This window comes from Aythya ferina (genome assembly GCF_964211825.1).
Source record: "Aythya ferina genome assembly, chromosome: W".
In the NCBI taxonomy this organism is placed as follows: Eukaryota; Metazoa; Chordata; class Aves; order Anseriformes; family Anatidae; genus Aythya; species Aythya ferina.
The window spans coordinates 2,587,827-2,608,244 of NC_140313.1; the positions used below are offsets into that span (position 1 = coordinate 2,587,827).

The 20,418-nt window shown below is 47.4% G+C and overlaps 1 protein-coding gene across 6 annotated transcripts in view; it reads right to left on the reverse strand.

Annotated features, from left to right (window-relative positions):
* LOC311426257 (rapamycin-insensitive companion of mTOR-like) overlaps nucleotides 1-20,418 on the reverse strand; it is a 238,986-nt gene that overhangs the window by 196,043 nt on the left and 22,525 nt on the right. For 4 of the 6 annotated variants that reach the window (XM_084502476.1, XM_084502477.1, XM_084502478.1 and 1 more), the window contains exon 3: nucleotides 19,378-19,475. The exons of the other annotated variants lie outside the window; for them this stretch is intronic. In XM_084502476.1, the coding sequence (XP_084358602.1) occupies nucleotides 19,378-19,475 (98 nt within the window). The remainder of the gene's footprint in view (nucleotides 1-19,377; nucleotides 19,476-20,418) is intronic. 6 annotated transcript variants of the gene reach the window in all.

Below are 20,418 nucleotides of genomic sequence, written 5' to 3' on the forward strand. Positions count from 1 at the left end.
AGGACTGGGGTGATGAGCCCCTGAAGGAATGCAACAAAAATGAATGTGACTGTCCAGCTGGGTTTGAGTTTGTAGACAAGAGAAACTGTGGAGATATTGATGAATGCCAAAACCCTGGTATCTGTAGTCAAATCTGTATCAACCTGAAAGGTGGCTGCAAATGTGAATGTAGCCGTGGCTATCAGATGAATCCTGCTACAGGAACCTGGAAAGGGCCATACGAGTACAGAAATACAAATAACACCTGTGATTACAATGACGCTGCTAAGCAGGGTTTAGGGGTTTATGGCACGGAGATAAGGGGTAACAACTACAGTGTTTGGAACAATTGTACAGCTTTGGCCTTACCTCCTGATGTTTTTCTGATTTGTGGGGATAGGGCCTGGCAAGGTATCCCTGCAAATGCTATCAGATGTCCATGTAACTTAGATAAACTCATTGTATTTGCTTCTAGCTTGTTACAGTTGCATGAGATCACCAGACATAAGTGGGCATTGCTTGCACCGGATTGCAATGATAATGTTGAATTGTGTGGGGTTGCAGCTAGAGCGGCATTGGCAATTGTAGTGCCTGGAGTGGCACCTCTGGCCGCACGTAACAACTTAGAAAAATTGGTATGCTGGGCCGAGAAGCAAGTCTATGCCACAACAGAGATACTTGAGCAGACACTCTGCTCGGCTGCGGGGATCGGCTGCGGTATGGACGCCCCTAGGTGCACCCTGAGCGTCTGGCTCGGAGGGGACTCCACTCTCAGCTGCTCACCGCAGGAGCAGACAAAGATCTCCTGAAGCTGCAGACAAACAGTATGTTTTCGGCTGCTGGAGGGATACTAACTGGAGTGTTAATAATTGTATGTGTTATTCTTAAATGTCCAGGTATTTTGTGTTGAAAGTATTTGTGTAAGGGTAAGGTTTTAAAACAAAGTGTTACAAGTCACCTCACGAGGAACACAATGAGAGACAATACTTGTTTGTTTGCTTATCATTCTAAATTATATTCTTGTGGTATGATTGAGGTTGTGGTATGATTGAGAGTGAGATGTGCCAGAGGCCTCTGGGTGTGCGATTGTGCTGTGTACTGTGTGAGTGAGAGCGCGGTTATTTTGCCATAGCGCAGGTTGAGATTATTTTGCCATAGCACAGGAAAGATATACATAATTTTGCCGTAGCGCAGGAAAGATATACATAATGGAAAATGAAGTAGCCCTAGATTTATTGCAGCGCTTTTTAGAAAAACGGGGAGTAGACTGCAAACAACTAGCGGGACTAGTTGCGATCGGTTGAGCAAAATCATGTTTCACAAGTACGGAGTCATTGTTTGAAGTAGCCGCTTGGAGAAATTTAAGGGAATGTACTGTTTAAAACTTTTTGATCATAATGAGTCAATTCACAAATTCATTACTTTCCTGAAAGAGCACATGAGAAAGATTCAATATGGTATCAATCCTTTCAATCAATGGTTCACTGATTTGTTTGAAACAATGCATAGATGGTTACTGGGATTAGTCAAAGAGGGATTAAGGATTCTGTTTGCTGTGGTGTCAATCATCATTGTATGTGGTACTGTGATAAATGTGGTTAAAGGGTTACTTGCAAAAATGTTATAGGGATTTTGAAGCGGTGCCGGAAACAGGTACCCAGTGGATCCCTGCAAAGTGGACTAAAGCAGCCATAGAATCTGCACACGCCGTAGACGACCATGAAGAGGTTCCTGATAATCATTCTGACAATGATGTGGGCTGCGACACTTCAAGGACTGCTAAGGACAGCCTTCGATCCTAAGGAGAATGTCTGGGTATCCCTGGCTAGGAAACTGAATACCACCACCTTCTGTGCAAGTCTAGCCAGCCCTAGCGCACCTTTTGTTACATACCTTGTACCATTAAGTGATTATAGTAATTGTAGTGTTATTAGGTTTAAGTTGTGTTACCATTAAGTGATCATAGTAATTGTAGTGTTATTAGGTTTAAGTTGTGCTATATCATGTAATTGTAGTTGTATTATGTCATGTATTCGACGTCTGATGGAAAACACTTTCGGCCAAGTACTGCTCGTACTAAAAGAAAAAGGGGGAATTGTTGGGAATTGGTCTATGGGGCATGGACATATATCCACAGAGCAATTGGTTGACCAGAGTTTGTTTTAAGAATAGACCTCAGTTAGCATGACTGGGGAATGGAAAATTCCGAGGTTGGCAAAAAAGGTGCCTACGTGGCAAGGAAAAATGTCCTTATCTCGAAGAGGAGGTTTCTAAGGGGAAAACAACTGCCAGAAATGTGAGGAAGCTATGTCCGTATGTAACCGCAAGTAGGGGGAACATAAACTAAAATAACCTTTAGGCTTAGCCAATCAGTAAGTGACTAATAGGCATAATTATAACAATCTGTATAAATATGCACTATCCGGTCAATAAAGTAGAACTATGCTTTACCATTCATATGGAGTCGGCTGCATTTGTTCCTTCGGCCGCGGACTAACACCTGGGGGACAATGCTGTCATTGGTCCCAGCCAACATGGGTTCATGAGGGGTAGGTCCTGCCTAACAAATTTGATTTCCTTTTATGATAAGATCACCCATCTAGTTGACCAAGGGAAACCAGCTGATGTGATCTTTTTGGACTTCAGCAAAGCTTTTGACATGGTTTCCCATAGGATCCTACTGGACAAAATGTCCAGTGTACAACTTAACAAAAACATCATACGATGGGTGAGCAATTGGCAGGGCTCAAAGGGTTGTGGTAAATGGGGCCACATCTGGCTGGCAGATGGTCACTAGTGGGGTCCCCCAAGGCTCCATTTTAGGGCCAGTCCTCTTCAATGTCTTTATAAATGATTTGGATGTAGGACTAGAAGGTGTTCTGAGCAAATTTGCTGATGACACAGAACTTGGAGGAGTTGTGGACTCGGATGAGGGTGGAAAGGCCTTGCAGAGAGATCTGGACAGATTGGAGAGCTGGGCGATCACCAACTGCATGAAGTTTAACAAAAGCAAGTGCTGGGTCCTGCACCTGGGACGGGGCAACCCTGGCTATACATACAGACTGGGCGACGAGATGCTGGAGAGCAGCCTAGAAGAGAGGGATCTGGGGGTTGTGGTTGACAGGAAGATGAATATGAGCCAGCAGTGTGCCCAGGCAGCCAGGAGGGCCAACCGTACCCTGGGATGCATCAAGCACGGCATGGCTAGTCGGTCGAGGGAGGTGATTGTCCTGCTCTACTCTGCGCTGGTGCGGCCTCACCTCGAGTACTGTGTGCACTTCTGGGCACCACAATACAAAAAGGACATTAAACTGTTGGAGAGTGTCCAGAGGAGGGTGACGAAGATGGTGAAGGGCCTAGAGGGGAAGACATATGAGGAGCGGCTGAGGTCACTGGGCCTGTTCAGCCTGGAGAAGAGGAGGCTGAGGGGGGGACCTCATCGCGGTCTACAACTTCCTCGCGAGGGGGAGTGGAGAGGCAGGTGACCTATTCTCCATAAATACCAGTGATAGGACCCTCGGAAATGATGTTAAGCTGAGGTAGGGGAAATTTAGGCTGGACATCAGGAAGAGGTCCTTCACCACGAGGGTGGTTGCACACTGGAACAGGCTCCCCAGGGACATAGTCACTGCACCAAGCCTGTCTGAATTTAAAAAGTGATTGGCCTGTGCACTTAGTCACATGGTCTAAACTTTTGGGTAGACCTGTGCGGTGCCAGGAGTTGGACTTGATGATCCTTATGGTTCCCTTCCAACTCGGGATATTCTATGATTCTGTGATTCTATGATTCTACCTGAGCGTTCCCTAGGCTTCCAACCTTAGATGCTATCACAATGGGGGAACCTGGTGTGCTGACTCTAAGGAACAGTACAGAGCGTAGAGTGGAGTGGAGACACCATGGCTAGGCTCTGTGACCTGGTGGGGACCAGATTGTTCTTGTGCACACTGAGACTGAAAAGCCAAACTTTTGCTACCCCGAGCCAAGGACCTGTCATTTTTTGACAAATGCTGTACCCTAGTGTACTTCTACTCATTATAATATCATTATAATACCAAAACACACCTCCATCCCAAAAGCTACCCGCCTCCAAGGTGCGACCACCCCTCCCTGAGCATGCACTCTGAATTTCTCGGAACCCTTTACTTTAAACGGAGACGGGAGAACTTTTCAACATTCATAACTAAGATATGCTTTACTAGAGTCACTCAAGCGCCACCTAAAAGATAGACAATAATATAAATAAAAAAAAATAAAAAATTAAAATAAATATAAAAAATATTATAGACAATAATATAATTGTGGAGGCGATCGGCTCCGGGGCAGACCCGTTCTGCAGCGGAGCGGGGGATCGGAACAGGCAGGGCTAATTTTTCCGGCATCGAGCCTACTTGAGGGAGCCGCCAGGACACGGCAGCCCTTGTGAGGGAGGCTGGCGAGGCGTAGGCGGAGCCAGCTGCGCCCCCTCCCTGGCCGTTCAAAAGCTGCCTCTAGGGAGCACGGCGACCAGGACGGGCAAACAGGGTGTGGCGCGTCAGAAGGGCGGGGCGCGGCAGTTCGCGCGGCAGTTCGCACAGGCGGGGCGAGCAGGAAGGGCGGAGCTCCCCCCCGCCCATACGAACACCTCCTTAACGACAGCCTTTAGCTAGGTGATAATGGTCTCCACCAGGCACAGTGCACTCTCCAGGAAGTCGGTACACACCCAGACCGACTACCCGTTAAAAAGTGCAGCAGTTCAGGTCACCGGATGCAGGGAGTGTCTGAGCCTGTTGCTGCCATCGGCGGGAGGCAGAGAAACTGCGTGCGTGAGGTGCGAGCAGGTGGATGACCTGGTCCGCAGGGTGGCAGAACTCAAGGAGGAGGTGGAGAGGTTGAAGGCTATCAGGGAGTGTGAGCGGTAGATAGACTGGTGGAGCTACTCCCTGCAGGGCCTCAAGGAGAGGTATTGAGGTGAGACACCCCAAATGGGGGTGGACCCCCTCCCCTGTCGCCGTCGGGCAGAGGGAGGGGATCTGGGAGTTGAGGAGGAATGGAAACAGGTCCCTGCTCGACATCGCAGGCGATACCCTCCCCTTCCGGCCCCACCTTCCCAGGTGCCCTTACGCAACAGGTTTGAGGCCCTGGAGCTCGAGAGACTGGTGGGTGAGGAAGAGGTAGCAAGTGTTCCCAGGAGGATGCCTAGGGCGAGGAAGTCAACTCCACGCCTCAGGACTGCCTCCACCAAGAAAGACAGAAGGGTGATCGTTGTGGGCGACTCTCTTCTTAGGGGAGCAGAGGACCCTATTTGTCGGCCTGACCCTACCTGTAGGGAAGTCTGCTGCCTCCCTGGGGCCAGGGTCAGGGATGTTGCCAGGAAGCTTCCCAACCTGGTACGCCCCTCTGACTATTATCCTCTTTTGATAGTCCAGGCAGGTAGTGACGACATTGAAAAGAGAAGCCTGAAGGCTATCAAAAGAGACTTTAGGGGGCTGGGACGGTTAGTGGATGGAGCGGGAATACAGGTGGTGTTTTCGTCCATCCCTACAGTGGCAGGGAGGGGTACAGAGAGGACACGGAAAGCCCACCTGTTAAACACGTGCCTCCGGGGCTGGTGCCAACGCAGAAATCTTGGGTTTTTCGACCATGGGGCACTTTACTCGGCACCCGGCCTGATGGCCACAGACGGGTCCCTATCTTTTAGGGGAAAAAGGATCCTGGGCCAGGAACTGGCAGGGCTCATTGAGAGGGCTTTAAACTAGGTAAGAAGGGGGATGGGGCTGAAGCAAGGATTGTTGGAGCTGTGCCAGGGGGAACAATGGCAAGGCTGGGAGATAAGGCAATGGCCCAGCTGAAGTGCATCTACACCAATGCACGCAGCATGGGTAACAAACAGGAGGAGCTGGAAGCCATCGTGCGGCAGGAAGGCTACGACTTGGTTGCCATCATGGAGATGTGGTGGGACCAGTCTCATGACTGGAGTGCTGCAATGCCTGGCTATAGGCTCTTCAGAAGGGACAGGCAGCACAGAAGGGGTGGTGGTGTGGCTCTCTATATTAGAGAGTCTTTCGAGGTTGTAGAACTCGAGGCTGGGAATGACAAGGTCGAGTCCCTTTGGGTTAGGATCGGCAGGGACAACAAGGCTAGTGTCCTGGTCGGGGTCTGTTATGGACCGCCAAACCAGGATGAGGAGACGGATGAGGAACTCTACAGGCAGCTGACAGAAGTTGCAAAATCGTCAGCGCTTGTTCTCGTGGGGGACTTCAACTTCCCTGACATATCCTGGAAGCACAACACAGCCCTGAGAAAGCAGTCTAGGAGGTTTCTGGAGAGCGTGGAAGATACCTTCCTGATGCAGCTGGTTAGTGAACCTACCAGGGGTGGCGCCCCACTAGACCTTCTCTTCACAGAGAAGGACTGGTGGGGGATGTGATTGTCGGGAGCTGTCTTGGGCAGAGTGACCACGAAATGGTGGAGTTCTCTATTCTTGGCGAGGCCAGGAAGGGGACCAGTAAAACCGCTGTATTGGACTTTCGGAGGGCTGACTTTGTGCTGCTGAGGACACTGGTTGGTAGAGTCCCTTGGGAGGCGGTTCTGAAGGGCAGAGGAGTCCAGGAAGGCTGGGCACTCTTCAAGAAGGAAATCTTAATGGCGCAGGAACGGTCTGTCCCCACGTGCCCAAAGACGAGCTGGCGGGGAAGAAGACCAGCCTGGCTCAACAGAGAATTGTGACTTTAGCTTAGGAGAAAAAAGAGGGTTTATAATCTTTGGAAAAGTGGACAGGCCACTCAGGAAAACTATAAGGATGTTGCGAGGCTGTGCAGGGACAAAATTAGAAAGGCAAAAGCTCATCTGGAGCTCAATCTGGCTACTGCCGTTAAAGACAACAAAAAACGTTTTTATAAATACATCAACACAAAAAGGAGGACTAAGGAGAATCTCCATCCTTTACTGGATGCGGGGGGAAACTTAGTTACAAGAGATGAGGAAAAGGCGGAGGTGCTTAATGCCTTCTTTGCCTCAGTCTTTAGCGGCAATACCGGTTGCTCTCTGGATACCCAGTACCCTGAGCTGGTGGAAGGGGATGGGGAGCAGGATGTGGCCCTCACTATCCACGAAGAACTGGTTGGTGACCTGGTATGGCACTTGGATGTGCACAAGTCGATGGGGCCGGATGGGATCCACCTGAGGGTACTGAGAGAACTGGCAGAGGAGCTGGCCAAGCCACTGTCCATCATTTATCAACAGTCCTGGCTATCGGGGGAGGTCCCAGTTGACTGGCGGCTAGCAAACGTGACACCCATCTACAAGAAGGGCCGGAGGGCAGACCCGGGAAACTACAGGCCTGTCAGTTTGACCTCAGTGCCAGGGAAGCTCATGGAGCAGATCCTCTTGAGAGTCATCATGCAGCACTTGCAGGGCAAGCAGGCGACCAGGCCCAGTCAGCATGGGTTTATGAAAGGCAGGTCCTGCTTGACAAACCTGATCTCCTTCTATGACAAAGTGATGCGCTGGGTGGATGAGGGAAAGGCTTTGGATGTGGTCTACTTTGACTTCAGTAAGGATTTTGACACTGTCTCCCACAGCATTCTCCTCAAGAAACTGGCTGCTCGTGGCTTGGACTGGCACACGCTTCGTTGGGTTAGAAACTAGCTGGATAGCCGGGCCCAAAGAGTCGTGGTGAATGGAGTCAAGTCCAGTTGGAGGCCAGTCACTAGTGGCGTTCCCCAGGGCTCGGTGCTGGGGCCGGTCCTCTTTAATATCTTCATCGATGATCTGGATGAGGGGATTGAGTGCACCCTCAGAAAGTTTGCAGATGACACCAAGCTAGGAGCGTGTGTCCATCTGCTTGAGGGTAGGAAGGCTCTGCAGGAGGATCTGGATAGGCTACACCGATGAGCTGAGGTCAACTGCATGAAGTTTAACAAGGTGTCCCGGTTTCAGTTAGAACAGAGTTAATTTTCTTCCTAGTAGCTGGTAGAATGCTGTGTTTTGGCTTAGGATGAGAAGAGTGCTGATAACACCCCGATGTTTTAATTGTTGCAGAGCAGTGCTTATACTGCTCCAAGGACATGTCAGCTTCTTGCTCTGTCCTGCCAACTGGCAGGCTGGGGGTGCAGTAAGAGCTGGGAGGGGACAGACCCAGGACAGGTGACCCAAACTAGCCAAAGGGGTATTCCATACCATCTGACATCATGCTAAACAATATATAGGGGTGGCTAGCCGGGGGAGGGGGCTGGACTGCTCGGGGTTAGGCTGGGCATCGGTCAGCGGGTGGTGAGCAATTGCATTGTGCATCACTTGTTTGTACATATTAGTAGTAGTAGTACTATTATCATCATTGTATTATTATTATTATTATTATTATTGTTATTATTTTCCTGTCGTATTAAACTGTCTTTATGTCAACTCATGGGCTTCACTTTCCATTTTTCTCCCCCGTCCCAGAGAGGGAGGGGGGAGGGTGAGCGAACGGCTGCGTGGTGTTTAGCTGCCGACCGGGTTAATCCACGACAGTCTTTTTGGCACCCAACGTGGGGTACGAAAGGTTGAGATAATGGCAGATCTGACCAGAGTGTGGTAAACTAAAATTGGTATAAGTATTAGACCTGCTTAATAGTCACTTGTCATAAAGCAGATTGCTTTAATCTCAACTCTGCTGCGCCTGTTTTCCAAATTGAGTATTATAGCACGTTATTTTCTGTATGTTTATCCTCTCCGGGCCCTGGTTTCAGACCATTATCGTACTGTGTGTTGTATCGGTGGCTTATGAGATGATGAAATATCTGGCCATGACTCTAACTTGGTATTTGTGCTCAGTAACATCGTCGACTCTATACTTTGGAAACTGTATTTTGGAAACTATTAGCAATTATATCTGTTGCCTTTTTTCATTAGGGAGTCAATCTGTGGAGGGGAAAGGGGAAGATATTTTTTCTTACTTGATAACTCTCCCTTTCTCCTTCACCACCCTCTTATCCTCCAAGCTTGGTACAATAGCTCTCCAAGATATTGAATATCCTTGGGATACTCAGACCAGCGTAGTCTTCTTGTTCTGCCTCCTGAATGTGCTTCAGGTTTTGCTTAAAGTTAAACAACTACTTAGGAAGCTCATCCGGAGATCTGCCCGGAGGCAGTATAGTTGTGGGTGGCAGGGAGTATGGGAGGATATGGGCAGGCATCTAGAGCAGTTGGCACCCCCAGTGTTTTGGAAATTCACCCCTGAACAACTGCAAAATCCTAAAAAACTGGCAGAATGCTTGAAAAAAAAGGTGCTACGATTCTGGCAGTTCCAAAGTAACACAAATCATTGTAACGTGCTGGGGCCTGGCTCATGCCTATCGAGCTGCCATTGATACTGCTATCAACTTAGTGACAGACCTTGTGGCCACTCCAAGTCCTGTGACAGATCCAACGGCCACTGTGACCCCTACGGTGGACTCTGCAGCCGCTCCAGTCCCAGCTGCTGCAGCCGCTCCAGTCCCAGCTGCTGCAGCCGCTCCAGCTCCTGTGGCTGGGTCAGAGAAACGAGCTGTAGCAGTGCAAGTTGACCCTGCAGAGGGTATTCCAACCCCTGTAGCAGACCCTGTAACGGGGTCAGAGAAACGAGCTATAGCAGTGCAAGTTGCCCCTGTAGAGAAGGGGAAAAAATGGTATAGAGATTCAGGTCGTTTAGAACGCAGAGAGTCTTCTGCCAAATCTAGGTATAGAGACGACGATGACGCTGGGCCATCACGGATTCAGGAGGAGGAAGATGAGGATGCCGAAAAATCAACAGTAACTACCCGAAGCCTAAACAAGCGTGAGTTACGAGATGTGCGAAAAGATTTTGGTCGCTGTATAGGTGAGCAGCTTGTCACCTGGCTGCTCCGGTGCTGGGACACTGGAGCAAATTGTGTGGAATTAGACGGCAGGGAAGCCAAGCGACTGGGATCCCTTGCTAGAGACGCAGGCATTGACAAAGCAATTGCAGATGGAGCACAATCTCACAGCCTCTGGAGGCGTCTCCTCTCAGCTGTGAGGGAAAGGTATCCCTTCAAGGAAGAACTTTTATGTCTACCAGGCAAGTGGACCACTATGGAGAAGGGAATCCAGTACCTGAGGGAATTAGCCATACGGGAAGTGATTTATGAGGATCCAGACCTCAGACAAACATCCAAAGATCCAGATGAAGTCAGGTGTACACGACCCATGTGGCGGAAGTTTGTACGGAGTGCACCATCATCATATGCCAGCTCATTGGCAATAATGGCCTGGAAAGAGGATGAGGAACCCACAGTGGATGAAATGGCTAAACAACTCCGGCAGTACGAAGAAAGTCTCTCCTCTTCTTTGCAGGCCTGCGTCTCAGCTGTGGAGAAGCTTTCTGAAGAGTTCCACCAACTTAAAGAGAATCTATCTTCCTCCCCACCTGAACCAACCAGTGTCCACCGACCAAAAGAGAACACTTGGGAGAAACTTTCTGAAAAGGTTCACCAACTCGAAGAGGGATTATTCTCCTCCGCACCTCTACAAAGCAGTGTCTCAGCTATCAGGGGTAGGCGTTCATCCACACAAGGAAGACGATATGGTGGGTACTCACCCCGTGCCACCCTGTGGTTTTACTTACGAGACCATGGAGAGGACATGAGAAAATGGGATGGAAAATCTACCGCGACCCTAGAGTCACAGGTACGTGAGTTGCAAAAGAAAACAATCAGGAAAGAGGGATTCTCTGAAAAGTTTGCTGCTTCAGCCTCCAGCAGACAGTCCTTCAAACACAGAAACGAAGAAGATTCTGACCAGGGTTAGGGGGGCCCTGCCTCCAGCCAGGGGGAGGAAAGGGACAATCGAGTTTATTGGACTGTGTGGATTTGATGGCCTGGCACGTCAGACGCACAGAAGTATAAGGCTTAAGTAGACACCGGTGCACAATGTACTGTAATGCCATCGAGCTATAAAGGACCAGAGCCCATCTGTATTTGTGGAGTGACAGGGGGATCTCAGCAGTTGACTGTATTGGAGGCTACTAAAGTGAGTCTGACTGGGAATGAGTGGGAAAAGCACCGTATTGTGACTGGCCCAGATGCCCCATGTATCCTTGGCATAGACTATCTTAGAAGAGGATATTGCAAGGACCCAAAAGGGTTCCGGTGGGCTTTTGGTATAGCTGCCTTAGAGACAGAGGGCATTAAACAATTATCTACCTTGCCTGGTCTCTCAGAGGACCCCTCTGTTGTGGGGTTGCTGAGGGTCGAAGAACAGCAAGTGCCAATCGCTACCACAACTGTGCACCGGCAGCAGTATCGCACTAACCGAGACTCCCTGATTCCCATCCATAAGCTAATTCTTCAATTAGAGAGCCAAGGAGTGATCAGCAAGACTCATTCACCTTTCAATAGTCCCATATGGCCAGTGCGAAAGTCTAATGGCGAGTGGAGACTAACAGTGGACTATCGTGGCCTGAACGAAGTCATGCCACCACTGAGTGATGCATTGCCGGACATGCTAGAACTCCAAAACAAACTAGAGTCAAAGGAAGCCAAGTGGTATGCCACAACTGATATCGCTAATGCATTTTTCTGCATCCCTTTAGCAGCAGAGTGCAGGCCACAGTTTGCTTTCACTTGGAGGGGTGTCCAATATCCTTGGAATCGGCTGCCCCAGGGGTGGAAACACAGCCCTACCATTTGCCATGGACTGATCCAGTCTGCGCTGGAACAAGGGGAAGCTCCTGAACACCTGCAGTACATCGATGACATCATTGTGTGGGGTGACACAGCAGAGGAAGTTTTTGAGAAAGGGAAGAAAATAGTCCAAATCCTTCTGAAGGGCGGTTTTGCCATAAAACAAAATAAAGTCAAAGGACCTGCACGAGAGATCCAGTTTTTAGGAATAAAATGGCAAGATGGACATCGTCAAATCCCAATGGATGTGATCAACAAAATAACAGCTATGTCTCCACCAACTAGCAAAAAAGAAACACAGACTTTCCTAGGTGTTGTGGGGTTTTGGAGAATGCACATCCCAAATTACAGTCTGATTGTAAACCCGCTCTACCAAGTAACCCGTAAGAAGAATGAGTTTGAATGGGGCCCTGAGCAACGACAAGCCTTTGAACAAATCAAGCAGGAAATAGTCCATGCAGTAGCCCTTGGGCCAGTTCGAACAGGACCAGATGTAAAGAATGTGCTCTACACTGCAGCCGGGGAGAACGGCCCCACCTGGAGCCTCTGGCAGAAAGAACATGGGGAAACTCGAGGTCGGCCCCTGGGGTTTTGGAGTCGGGGATACAGAGGATCTGAGGCCCGCTATACTCCAACTGAAAAGGAGATATTGGCAGCATATGAAGGAGTTTGATCTGCTTCGGAGGTGGTTGGTACTGAAGCGCAGCTCCTCCTAGCACCCCGACTGCCGGTACTAGGCTGGATATTCAAAGGAAGGGTCTCCTCTACACATCATGCAACTGATGATACATGGAGCAAGTGGGTTGCACTGATTACTCAGCGGGCTCGAATAGGGAACCCCAGTTGCCCAGGAATATTGGAAGTGATTATGGACTGGCCAGAAGGCACATACTTTGGGATATCATCAGAGGAGTAGGTGGGTCGTGCTGAAGAAGCCCCACTGTACAACCAGTTACCAGAGAATGAGAAGAAATATGCCCTGTTCACTGATGGGTCCTGTCGTATTGTGGGGAAGCATCGGAGATGGAAGGCTGCTGTATGGAGTCCTACACGACGAGTTGCAGAAGCTGCTGAGGGAGAAGGTGAACCGAGTCAGTTTGCAGAAGTGAAAGCCATTCAGCTGGCTTTAGACATTGCTGAACGAGAAAAATGGCCAGTTCTCTATCTCTACACCGATTCATGGATGGTAGCAAATGCCCTGTGGGGATGGTTACAGCAATGGAAGCAAAGCAACTGGCAGCGCAGGGGCAAACCCATCTGGGCTGCTGCATTGTGGCAAGATATTGCTGCTCAGGTGGAGAACCTGGCTGTAAAAGCACGCCACGTAGATGCTCACGTGCCCAAGAATCGGGCTACTGAAGAACATCAAAACAACCAGCAGGTGGATCAGGCTGCTAAGATTGAAGTAGCTCAGGTGGACCTGGATTGGCAGCATAAAGGTGAATTATTTATAGCCCGATGGGCCCATGACACCTCAGGTAGAGATGCAACATACAGATGGGCTCGTGATCGAGGGGTGGACCTGACCATGGACGCTATAGCACAGGTTATTCATGACTGTGAAACGTGCTGCAATCAAGCAAGCCAAACGGTCAAAGCCTCTTTGGTATGGAGGACGATGGCTGAAATATAAATATGGAGAGGCCTGGCAGATTGATTACATCACACTCCCTCAAACTCGCAATGGCAAGCGCCATGTACTTACAATGGTGGAAGCAACCACCGGATGGCTGGAAACATATCCTGTGCCTCATGCTACCGCCCGGAACACTATCCTGGGCCTTGAAAAGCAAGTCCTATGGCGACATGGCACCCCAGAAAGAATAGAGTCAGACAATGGAACTCATTTCCGAAACAACCTTATAGACACTTGGGCCAAAGAACATGGCATTGAGTGGGTGTATCACATCCCCTATCATGCACCAGCCTCCGGGAAAGTTGAGTGATACAGTGGACTGTTAAAGACTACATTGAAAGCAATGGGCGCTGAGACGTTCAAAAATTGGGATACGCATTTGGCAAAGGCCACCTGGTTAGTCAATACTAGGGGATCTACCAACCGAGCTGGACCTGCCCAATCAAACCTGTTACGTACTGTAGATGGGGATAAAGTTCCTGTAGTGCATGTAAAAAATATGCTGGGTAAAACAGTCTGGGCTACTCCTGCCTCAGGAAAAAGCAAACCTATTCGTGGAATTGTTTTCGCTCAGGGACCTGGATATACTTGGTGGGTGATGCAAAAGAACGGAGAGGTCCGGTGTGTACCTCAAGGGGATTTAATACTGGGTGAGAATAGCCCATGAATTGAAATGTACCATGTTAATTACTATATAATACTGTATGTTATCACTACCATGACTACTATAGGTGACTAATTAGAATGTATGGAAAAGAGTGTAACCTTGTGGTGGTTTTACCGTGCTGGGCAGCTAAACCCCACAACCGCTCTCTCACTCCCCCTCCTTTAGATGAGGAGGGGGAGAAGTAAAGCAAAGAACAACTCACGGGTTGAGGTAAGGATAATTTAATTAAAGGGAAATAATTATAATAATTAAATAAAGACTACCATGAACTAAACAATTTAATTAAGGGGAAGTAAAAGGGAAAAGGGGAAAAAGGGAGGAAAACAAACAAACAAAATAAATGAAAGCTATATGGAAGTGCAGAGGAAAGAAATTACTCTCTACTTCCCACAAATGAGCGATGATTGACCACGTCCTTGAAGCAAGGCCTCAATGCACGCAGCCGGTGTTCGAGAGGAGGACCGACGTCTTCTCAACAAGAGCCCACCCCTCCCCTCTTCTTCCTGTTTCCACCTTTTATTGCTGAGTGTGACACCACATGGTATGGAATATCCCTTTGATTGGTTTAGGTCAGCTGCCCTAGTGATGTTTCTCTCCTCACTTTTTGCCCACCCCCTAGGAGGGTTAGAGAAAGGCCCAATGCTGTGCCACTGCTGCTCAGCAGTAGACACAACACTGGTGTGATAACACTGCTGTTCCAGCTACAAGTACAGAGTACGGCACTGAATGGGCTGCTGCAGGGAAAGTTAACATTCCAGCCAGACCCAGTACAAACCTGAGCATGACATAAATGGTATGGAATAAGGGGTGGATAGATGTCCTGGTTTCAGCTAGAACAGAGTTAATTTTCTTCCTAGTAGCTGGTAGAATGCTGTGTTTTGGCTTAGGATGAGAAGAGTGCTGATAACACCCCGATGTTTTAATTGTTGCAGAGCAGTGCTTATACCAAGCCAAGGACATCTCAGCCTTTCGCTCTGTCCTGCCAACAGGCAGGCTGGGGGTGCAGCAAGAGCTGGGAGGGGACAGACCCAGGACAGCTGACCCAAACTAGCCAAAGGGGTATTCCATACCATCTGACGTCATGCTAAACAATATATAGGGGTGGCTAGCCGGGGGAGGGGGCCAGACTGCTCGGGGTTAGGCTGGGCATCGGTCAGCGGGTGGTGAGCAATTGCATTGTGCATCACTTGTTTGTACATATTAGTAGTAGTAGTACTATTATCATCATTGTATTATTATTATTATTTTCCTGTCTTATTAAACTGTCTTTATCTCAACTCACGGGCTTCACTTTCCATTTCTCTCCCCCGTCCCAGAGAGGGAGGGGGGAGGGTGAGCGAACGGCTGCGTGGTGTTTAGCTGCCGGCCGGGTTAAACCACGACACAAGGCCAAGTGCCAGGTCCTCCACCTGGGATGCAATAACCCCAAGCAGAGCTACAGGCTGGGAGATGAGTGGTTGGAGAGCTGCCAGGCAGAGAAGGACCTGGGAGTATTGGTTGATAGTCGGCTGAATATGAGCCAGCAGTGTGATCAGGTGGCCAAGAAGGCCAACAGCATCCGGGCTTGCATAAGAAACAGTGTGACCAGCAGGGCTAGGGAGGTGATTGTCCCCCTGTACTCGGCTCTGGTGAGGCCACACCTCGAGTACTGTGTTCGGTTTTGGGCCCCTCGCTACAAGAAGGACATCGAGGTGCTTGAGCGGGTGCAGAGAAGGGCGACGAAGCTGGTGAGGGGCCTGGAGAACAAGTCCTACGAGGAGCGGCTGAGGGAGCTGGGCTTGTTCAGCCTGGAGAAGAGGAGGCTCAGGGGCGACCTTATTGCTCTCTACAGGTACCTTAAAGGAGGCTGTAGTGAGGTGGGGGTTGGTCTGTTCTCCCACGTGCCTGGTGACAGGATGAGGGGAATGGGCTTAAGTTGCACCAGGGGAGTTTTAGGTTGGCTGTTAGGAAGAATTTCTTTACCGAAAGGGTTGTTAGACATTGGAACAGGCTGCCCAGGGAAGTGGTGGAGTCAGCATCCCTGGAAGTCTTCAAAAGACATTTAGATGTAGAGCTTAGGGATATGGTTTAGTGGGGACTGTTAGTGTTAGGTCAGAGGCTGGACTCGATGATCTTGAGGTCTCTTCCAACCTAGAAATTCTGTGATTTTGTGATTCTGTGAAATCGGCCTAAGAGAGAGGGGATGTCAGGGGAGATACCATCCCGAGGGAATACACCATCCTGCACACGTCCTGACTCCTGGGATCAGTCAATGGGCTGAGCCTCTCTTCCCCCCCCGCCCCCCGCATTGGGACACCTTTGGTTGATATTTGAACACTTGGTTATACTGTGTGTCAGCACGGAAACTTAGAAATCTCTCTAGAGTCTTTGTGCCTTTTAACACGTTAATTTCCAGGCTGCGCACCTGCATATTTCATGCATGCTAACTTGCTTTTGCAGAAAGTAACTATCTCCGGCAATCCAAAGAACCTGTGTACCTGTTTGTGTAATAAATTGTGCATTGTTCCTAGCCATGATAATTCTCATTGAACGAGACTAGAGTAAGGGTGGTTATACGTTATTGGTGAATCCGTGACCGTGGTAGTTCAGTGCTCTGAATCCGACCGGACCCGTAATGGTTAATTGGCTACACCCCTTAACGCAACATTCTATCATTACCTGTCCCTTATACAATCTTCTTAGAAAAGGGAAATCATGGGACTGGACTAAACAGCACAAGGATGCGTTAGAATTATTAATAAAACAACTGAGGTTATTTCAACAGCTAGGTTCCTTACACACAACCAAACCTATTTGTGTAGAATGGGGATTCAGTGAACACGGTTCCCACTGTAATCTCTGGCAAAAGGGACCAGAAGGACCAGAGAGACCACTAAAGTTTAGCTCCCACTCTTCAATGACACCGTAACGAGGTATTAGGATCTTGAAAAAGGCTTACTGTCTCTAGTGCAAGTGGTGAAGTGGGTGGAACAGATAAGGAGAGAACAGAGTGTGATTATCTAGGGTTCTTTCCACCTCCTAGATATAGTTTACAAGGGTATGGTACCACCTGCAGGAATTGCCCAGAAACCCACAGTCTGTAAATGGTATACCTATCTGGACAGTATCAATGAAATTATGCCTATTAAGGAAGGCAACATTAAAGTATCTAAATTACTGAAAGATATAAACATTACTTTACTATTCCAAACTCCACCAAGCCAACCATTTCCGATTCAGGAGGCATATCCTCTAAGGAAGGTCAGCAATGCCAACACACATTGGGACTGTTAACACTTTGCCCCCTCTGGAGAGAACCTCTTTCACCAACTGCATGGAGATGGACCAAAATGGAATTGAAAGATCATTGGCAATACCTCAACACAGGGACTGTAGTTGAATGGACCCTGGAATAAATTGTCACGCCTTAAGTTACAACATTCCAGAACCGAAGGATGTTGTATAACCTCACTGGACAAAATGAAGCACTGGCTAGTGCAACTCATGTTGGGTTGGAAGAATTAGGAGGTTAGCTGAACATATTTAATAAGGTGACAGATATAACAGATTCAGAATTGCCACTGATAAATACACTTACTGCAATAGTGCTAATAAATGATATTAGTGCACTGGCACTAAAATGCTATCCTAGATATTCCTCACCAAAGAGCAGACACAGAGCTTATCAAGAGGGTGTCCCTGTCTTGGAGGAGGAGAAAGGAGCACAGCTCATCGATTGCCTCTTCTAGGTCTCCAATTTCTTCTCCCCACCACCACCACCCCCCCCATCGCTCTTTTTTTTTTCTAACTTTTTTTTTCCCCTAACACTAACTCTTTCATATCCTAACCTCCTTATCTGTTCCACCCCCTTGGGTGTCTTTTATTATGATTTGGGTGGAGATTTGAGTACTATAGTCATGTGTTTAGCATGTACTTCATTAAGGTCATTATCATATTCGGGGGTGTTAACTTCAATATTTATTTTACACATAATGAAGCTAAAGGTTTTACTCCAGGCACCATGGCCTTCAAGATTCTGTTCTGCTGCCAAAACAGGGCTGTCCCCCCCCACGACAAGACTCCCGCCTTCACCAACCTCTCATATTAAGCCTACAGACCTCCATCCACAAAAAGGTTGTATAAGAGAGAAGCAGGAACATGCTGCTTAATTCCCTTTGACCAAGGCCAGTGCTTATCAGTGACACTAAGAAGTCTGACTATTCTCCACACACACCTACTTCAAAGATTATGATGTGTGTTTGTCCTTCTCATGTCCTTCTCATTTTGGTCCCCTAAATCTGCCCTTGAGCATTTTTTCTTTCACTTGAGATTGTCTCAGAAGTGTATAAGCAGCCTCCTGCTCATATTACTCAATTTTTTATTTTCATGTACAACAACAATAATTTAAACCATACTTTTCCCACCAAAGTTTCCACTGCTACCTTCTTTCCTGGCTATTGCTGATTGCAAAATCCATCCTGTGTCACTGAAACTTGTGTTTCATCTTCAGGCATGTAGCCCTATCTGTAACCCTATTAGAAAGGTGTAGAATTTACCAACTCCTTCTGTGTATCAGTACATCTGTTGAGGTAACAGGTACACTGAAGCTCTTATGTATCCTACCTCACTTAATGCAATGTACTTTTCCCTTGCCCAGCTGGAACACTGGTCCAGCTCACAACTATTCACTATGCTACAACAAACACCCTTTTTCTAACTCACTACTCACCTCTCATCAGTCCTCTCTACTCCTCTCCACCAGTTCTTCATCTACCAAAAAATGGTACTTGCTCTCATTCTGAAGGGCCTTTCATGGTCTCTTTCCTCAGCCTATCATCTCTTATTCTGCAATAAGTTATTAATTCTTGCCTTCTGCCAGCTCCCAACATATCTATCCAACTTTCAGGCAAGTATCTTTCACATTCCAATGATTTGGAATCTTACAATTGGTAAAAGCACCTCAAAAATCAGCAATACAGACCATTTTTAGAAACTGACCCTTTAATTCATTTTCACTATCAAACCCACAATGAATGTTGACAGTTTCTAGTCTATCAGTGCCCAAGCCACTGCCTATCATGCTCATTGACATAGTCCTCCACCTCATCATACTTTGCCAGTTTACATCCAGAAAGTCTGTCATTTCACATTTTTGATTCAGCCTTGTGGAACAGGAACCAATCCTTTAGCTCTATTTGTACAACTTAACCCCTGAATTAGAAGATAATTCAGACTTCTAAACACTACAACACTACAAAAATTCAGCCAGTAAGGGACACAAACAAGTTTCAGCATAATTTTGCATTCACATATGTGCTTGTCCTTATTTGCTCCTTTCCTCTCTGACAGTATATAGATTTCCATGCACTGTTCCATGATACTAGACTGTTTTATGAATCTCCTGTACATCTGATATAGTATATATAAAATATTTTATCCATATGATCACTTGTTCTGACACCATTTGAGTACCTACCTTAGTAAAATTATTCAAGTGACCTAGTTTTCTCATATTTGAAATGCCTTGTAATTTGGCCACATTTTGGAGAATCTCTCTCATATTATCACAGGGTTCTGAAAAAAAAAAGTTATTAGTAGACAATTAAAAAATTAGAAATCTAAACATGCATTCAACATGAAGCTTCCAAAGCATAACAGGTATTTTGCTTATCTTAATTAAGGATGCAGATAATTTTTCTTCAAGAAATATCAATTGGATTTACATCTATAACCAAAGCCAGGTATACCTGAGTTCTCTCAAGTGCTAAATCACATGGAGGAGAGAGATTTCTATTTTAAAGGAGATTTTACCCAATATATTAATTTACAATTGACAAAAATATTGATTTAATTATTCAAATTCCAGTCCTAGCATCTCATAACTGAACAGCCTTATTCTTAATTCCCCTTTAATTTAAAGACAAATAGTAAACAAAGACAGAAGTAAAAAGACAGCACTTTCCTACCATACTACATGATTATTTTTTTCTCCTCCCCAAACAAAGGGTCAGTAGGAGTTCTGCTTTCCATACTAACCTCTGTCCACAATCACTCTAAATTTACTAGAGGACTGGGAATTTCCAGTGATATGAGAAGTGAACTACAAGGTAAGCAAGGTGACTGGGAACTTTTTATCCTCACCTTCTTCCTAAGGATACACACAATTCAACGTGTCCATGTCCTCTCTCCCCAACCAACACAATAAAGCAGCCCCACAGGATTCAGATACCAGTTTATGAACCTACATTTTGCTGGGAAATGGAAAAGGACTACCAAATAGAGAAGACAATATCATCCTATCTCTGGGAATAAGGCTGGTACAATACAGGCAGAGTACAAAAGCAACACAAAGTAGGGCTGGGCACAGAGATGCATGCAGACCTACTGTAACAGAAACTGCAGTAAGCTCTGTACACACTGGTATTGCAGTAGAACAGTTTTCAAAGAGATGTTTGATTGCCAGGATTGTTGTGGAGTCTTCTATTAGACATTATTATGTGTTACGCGCTACAACAAC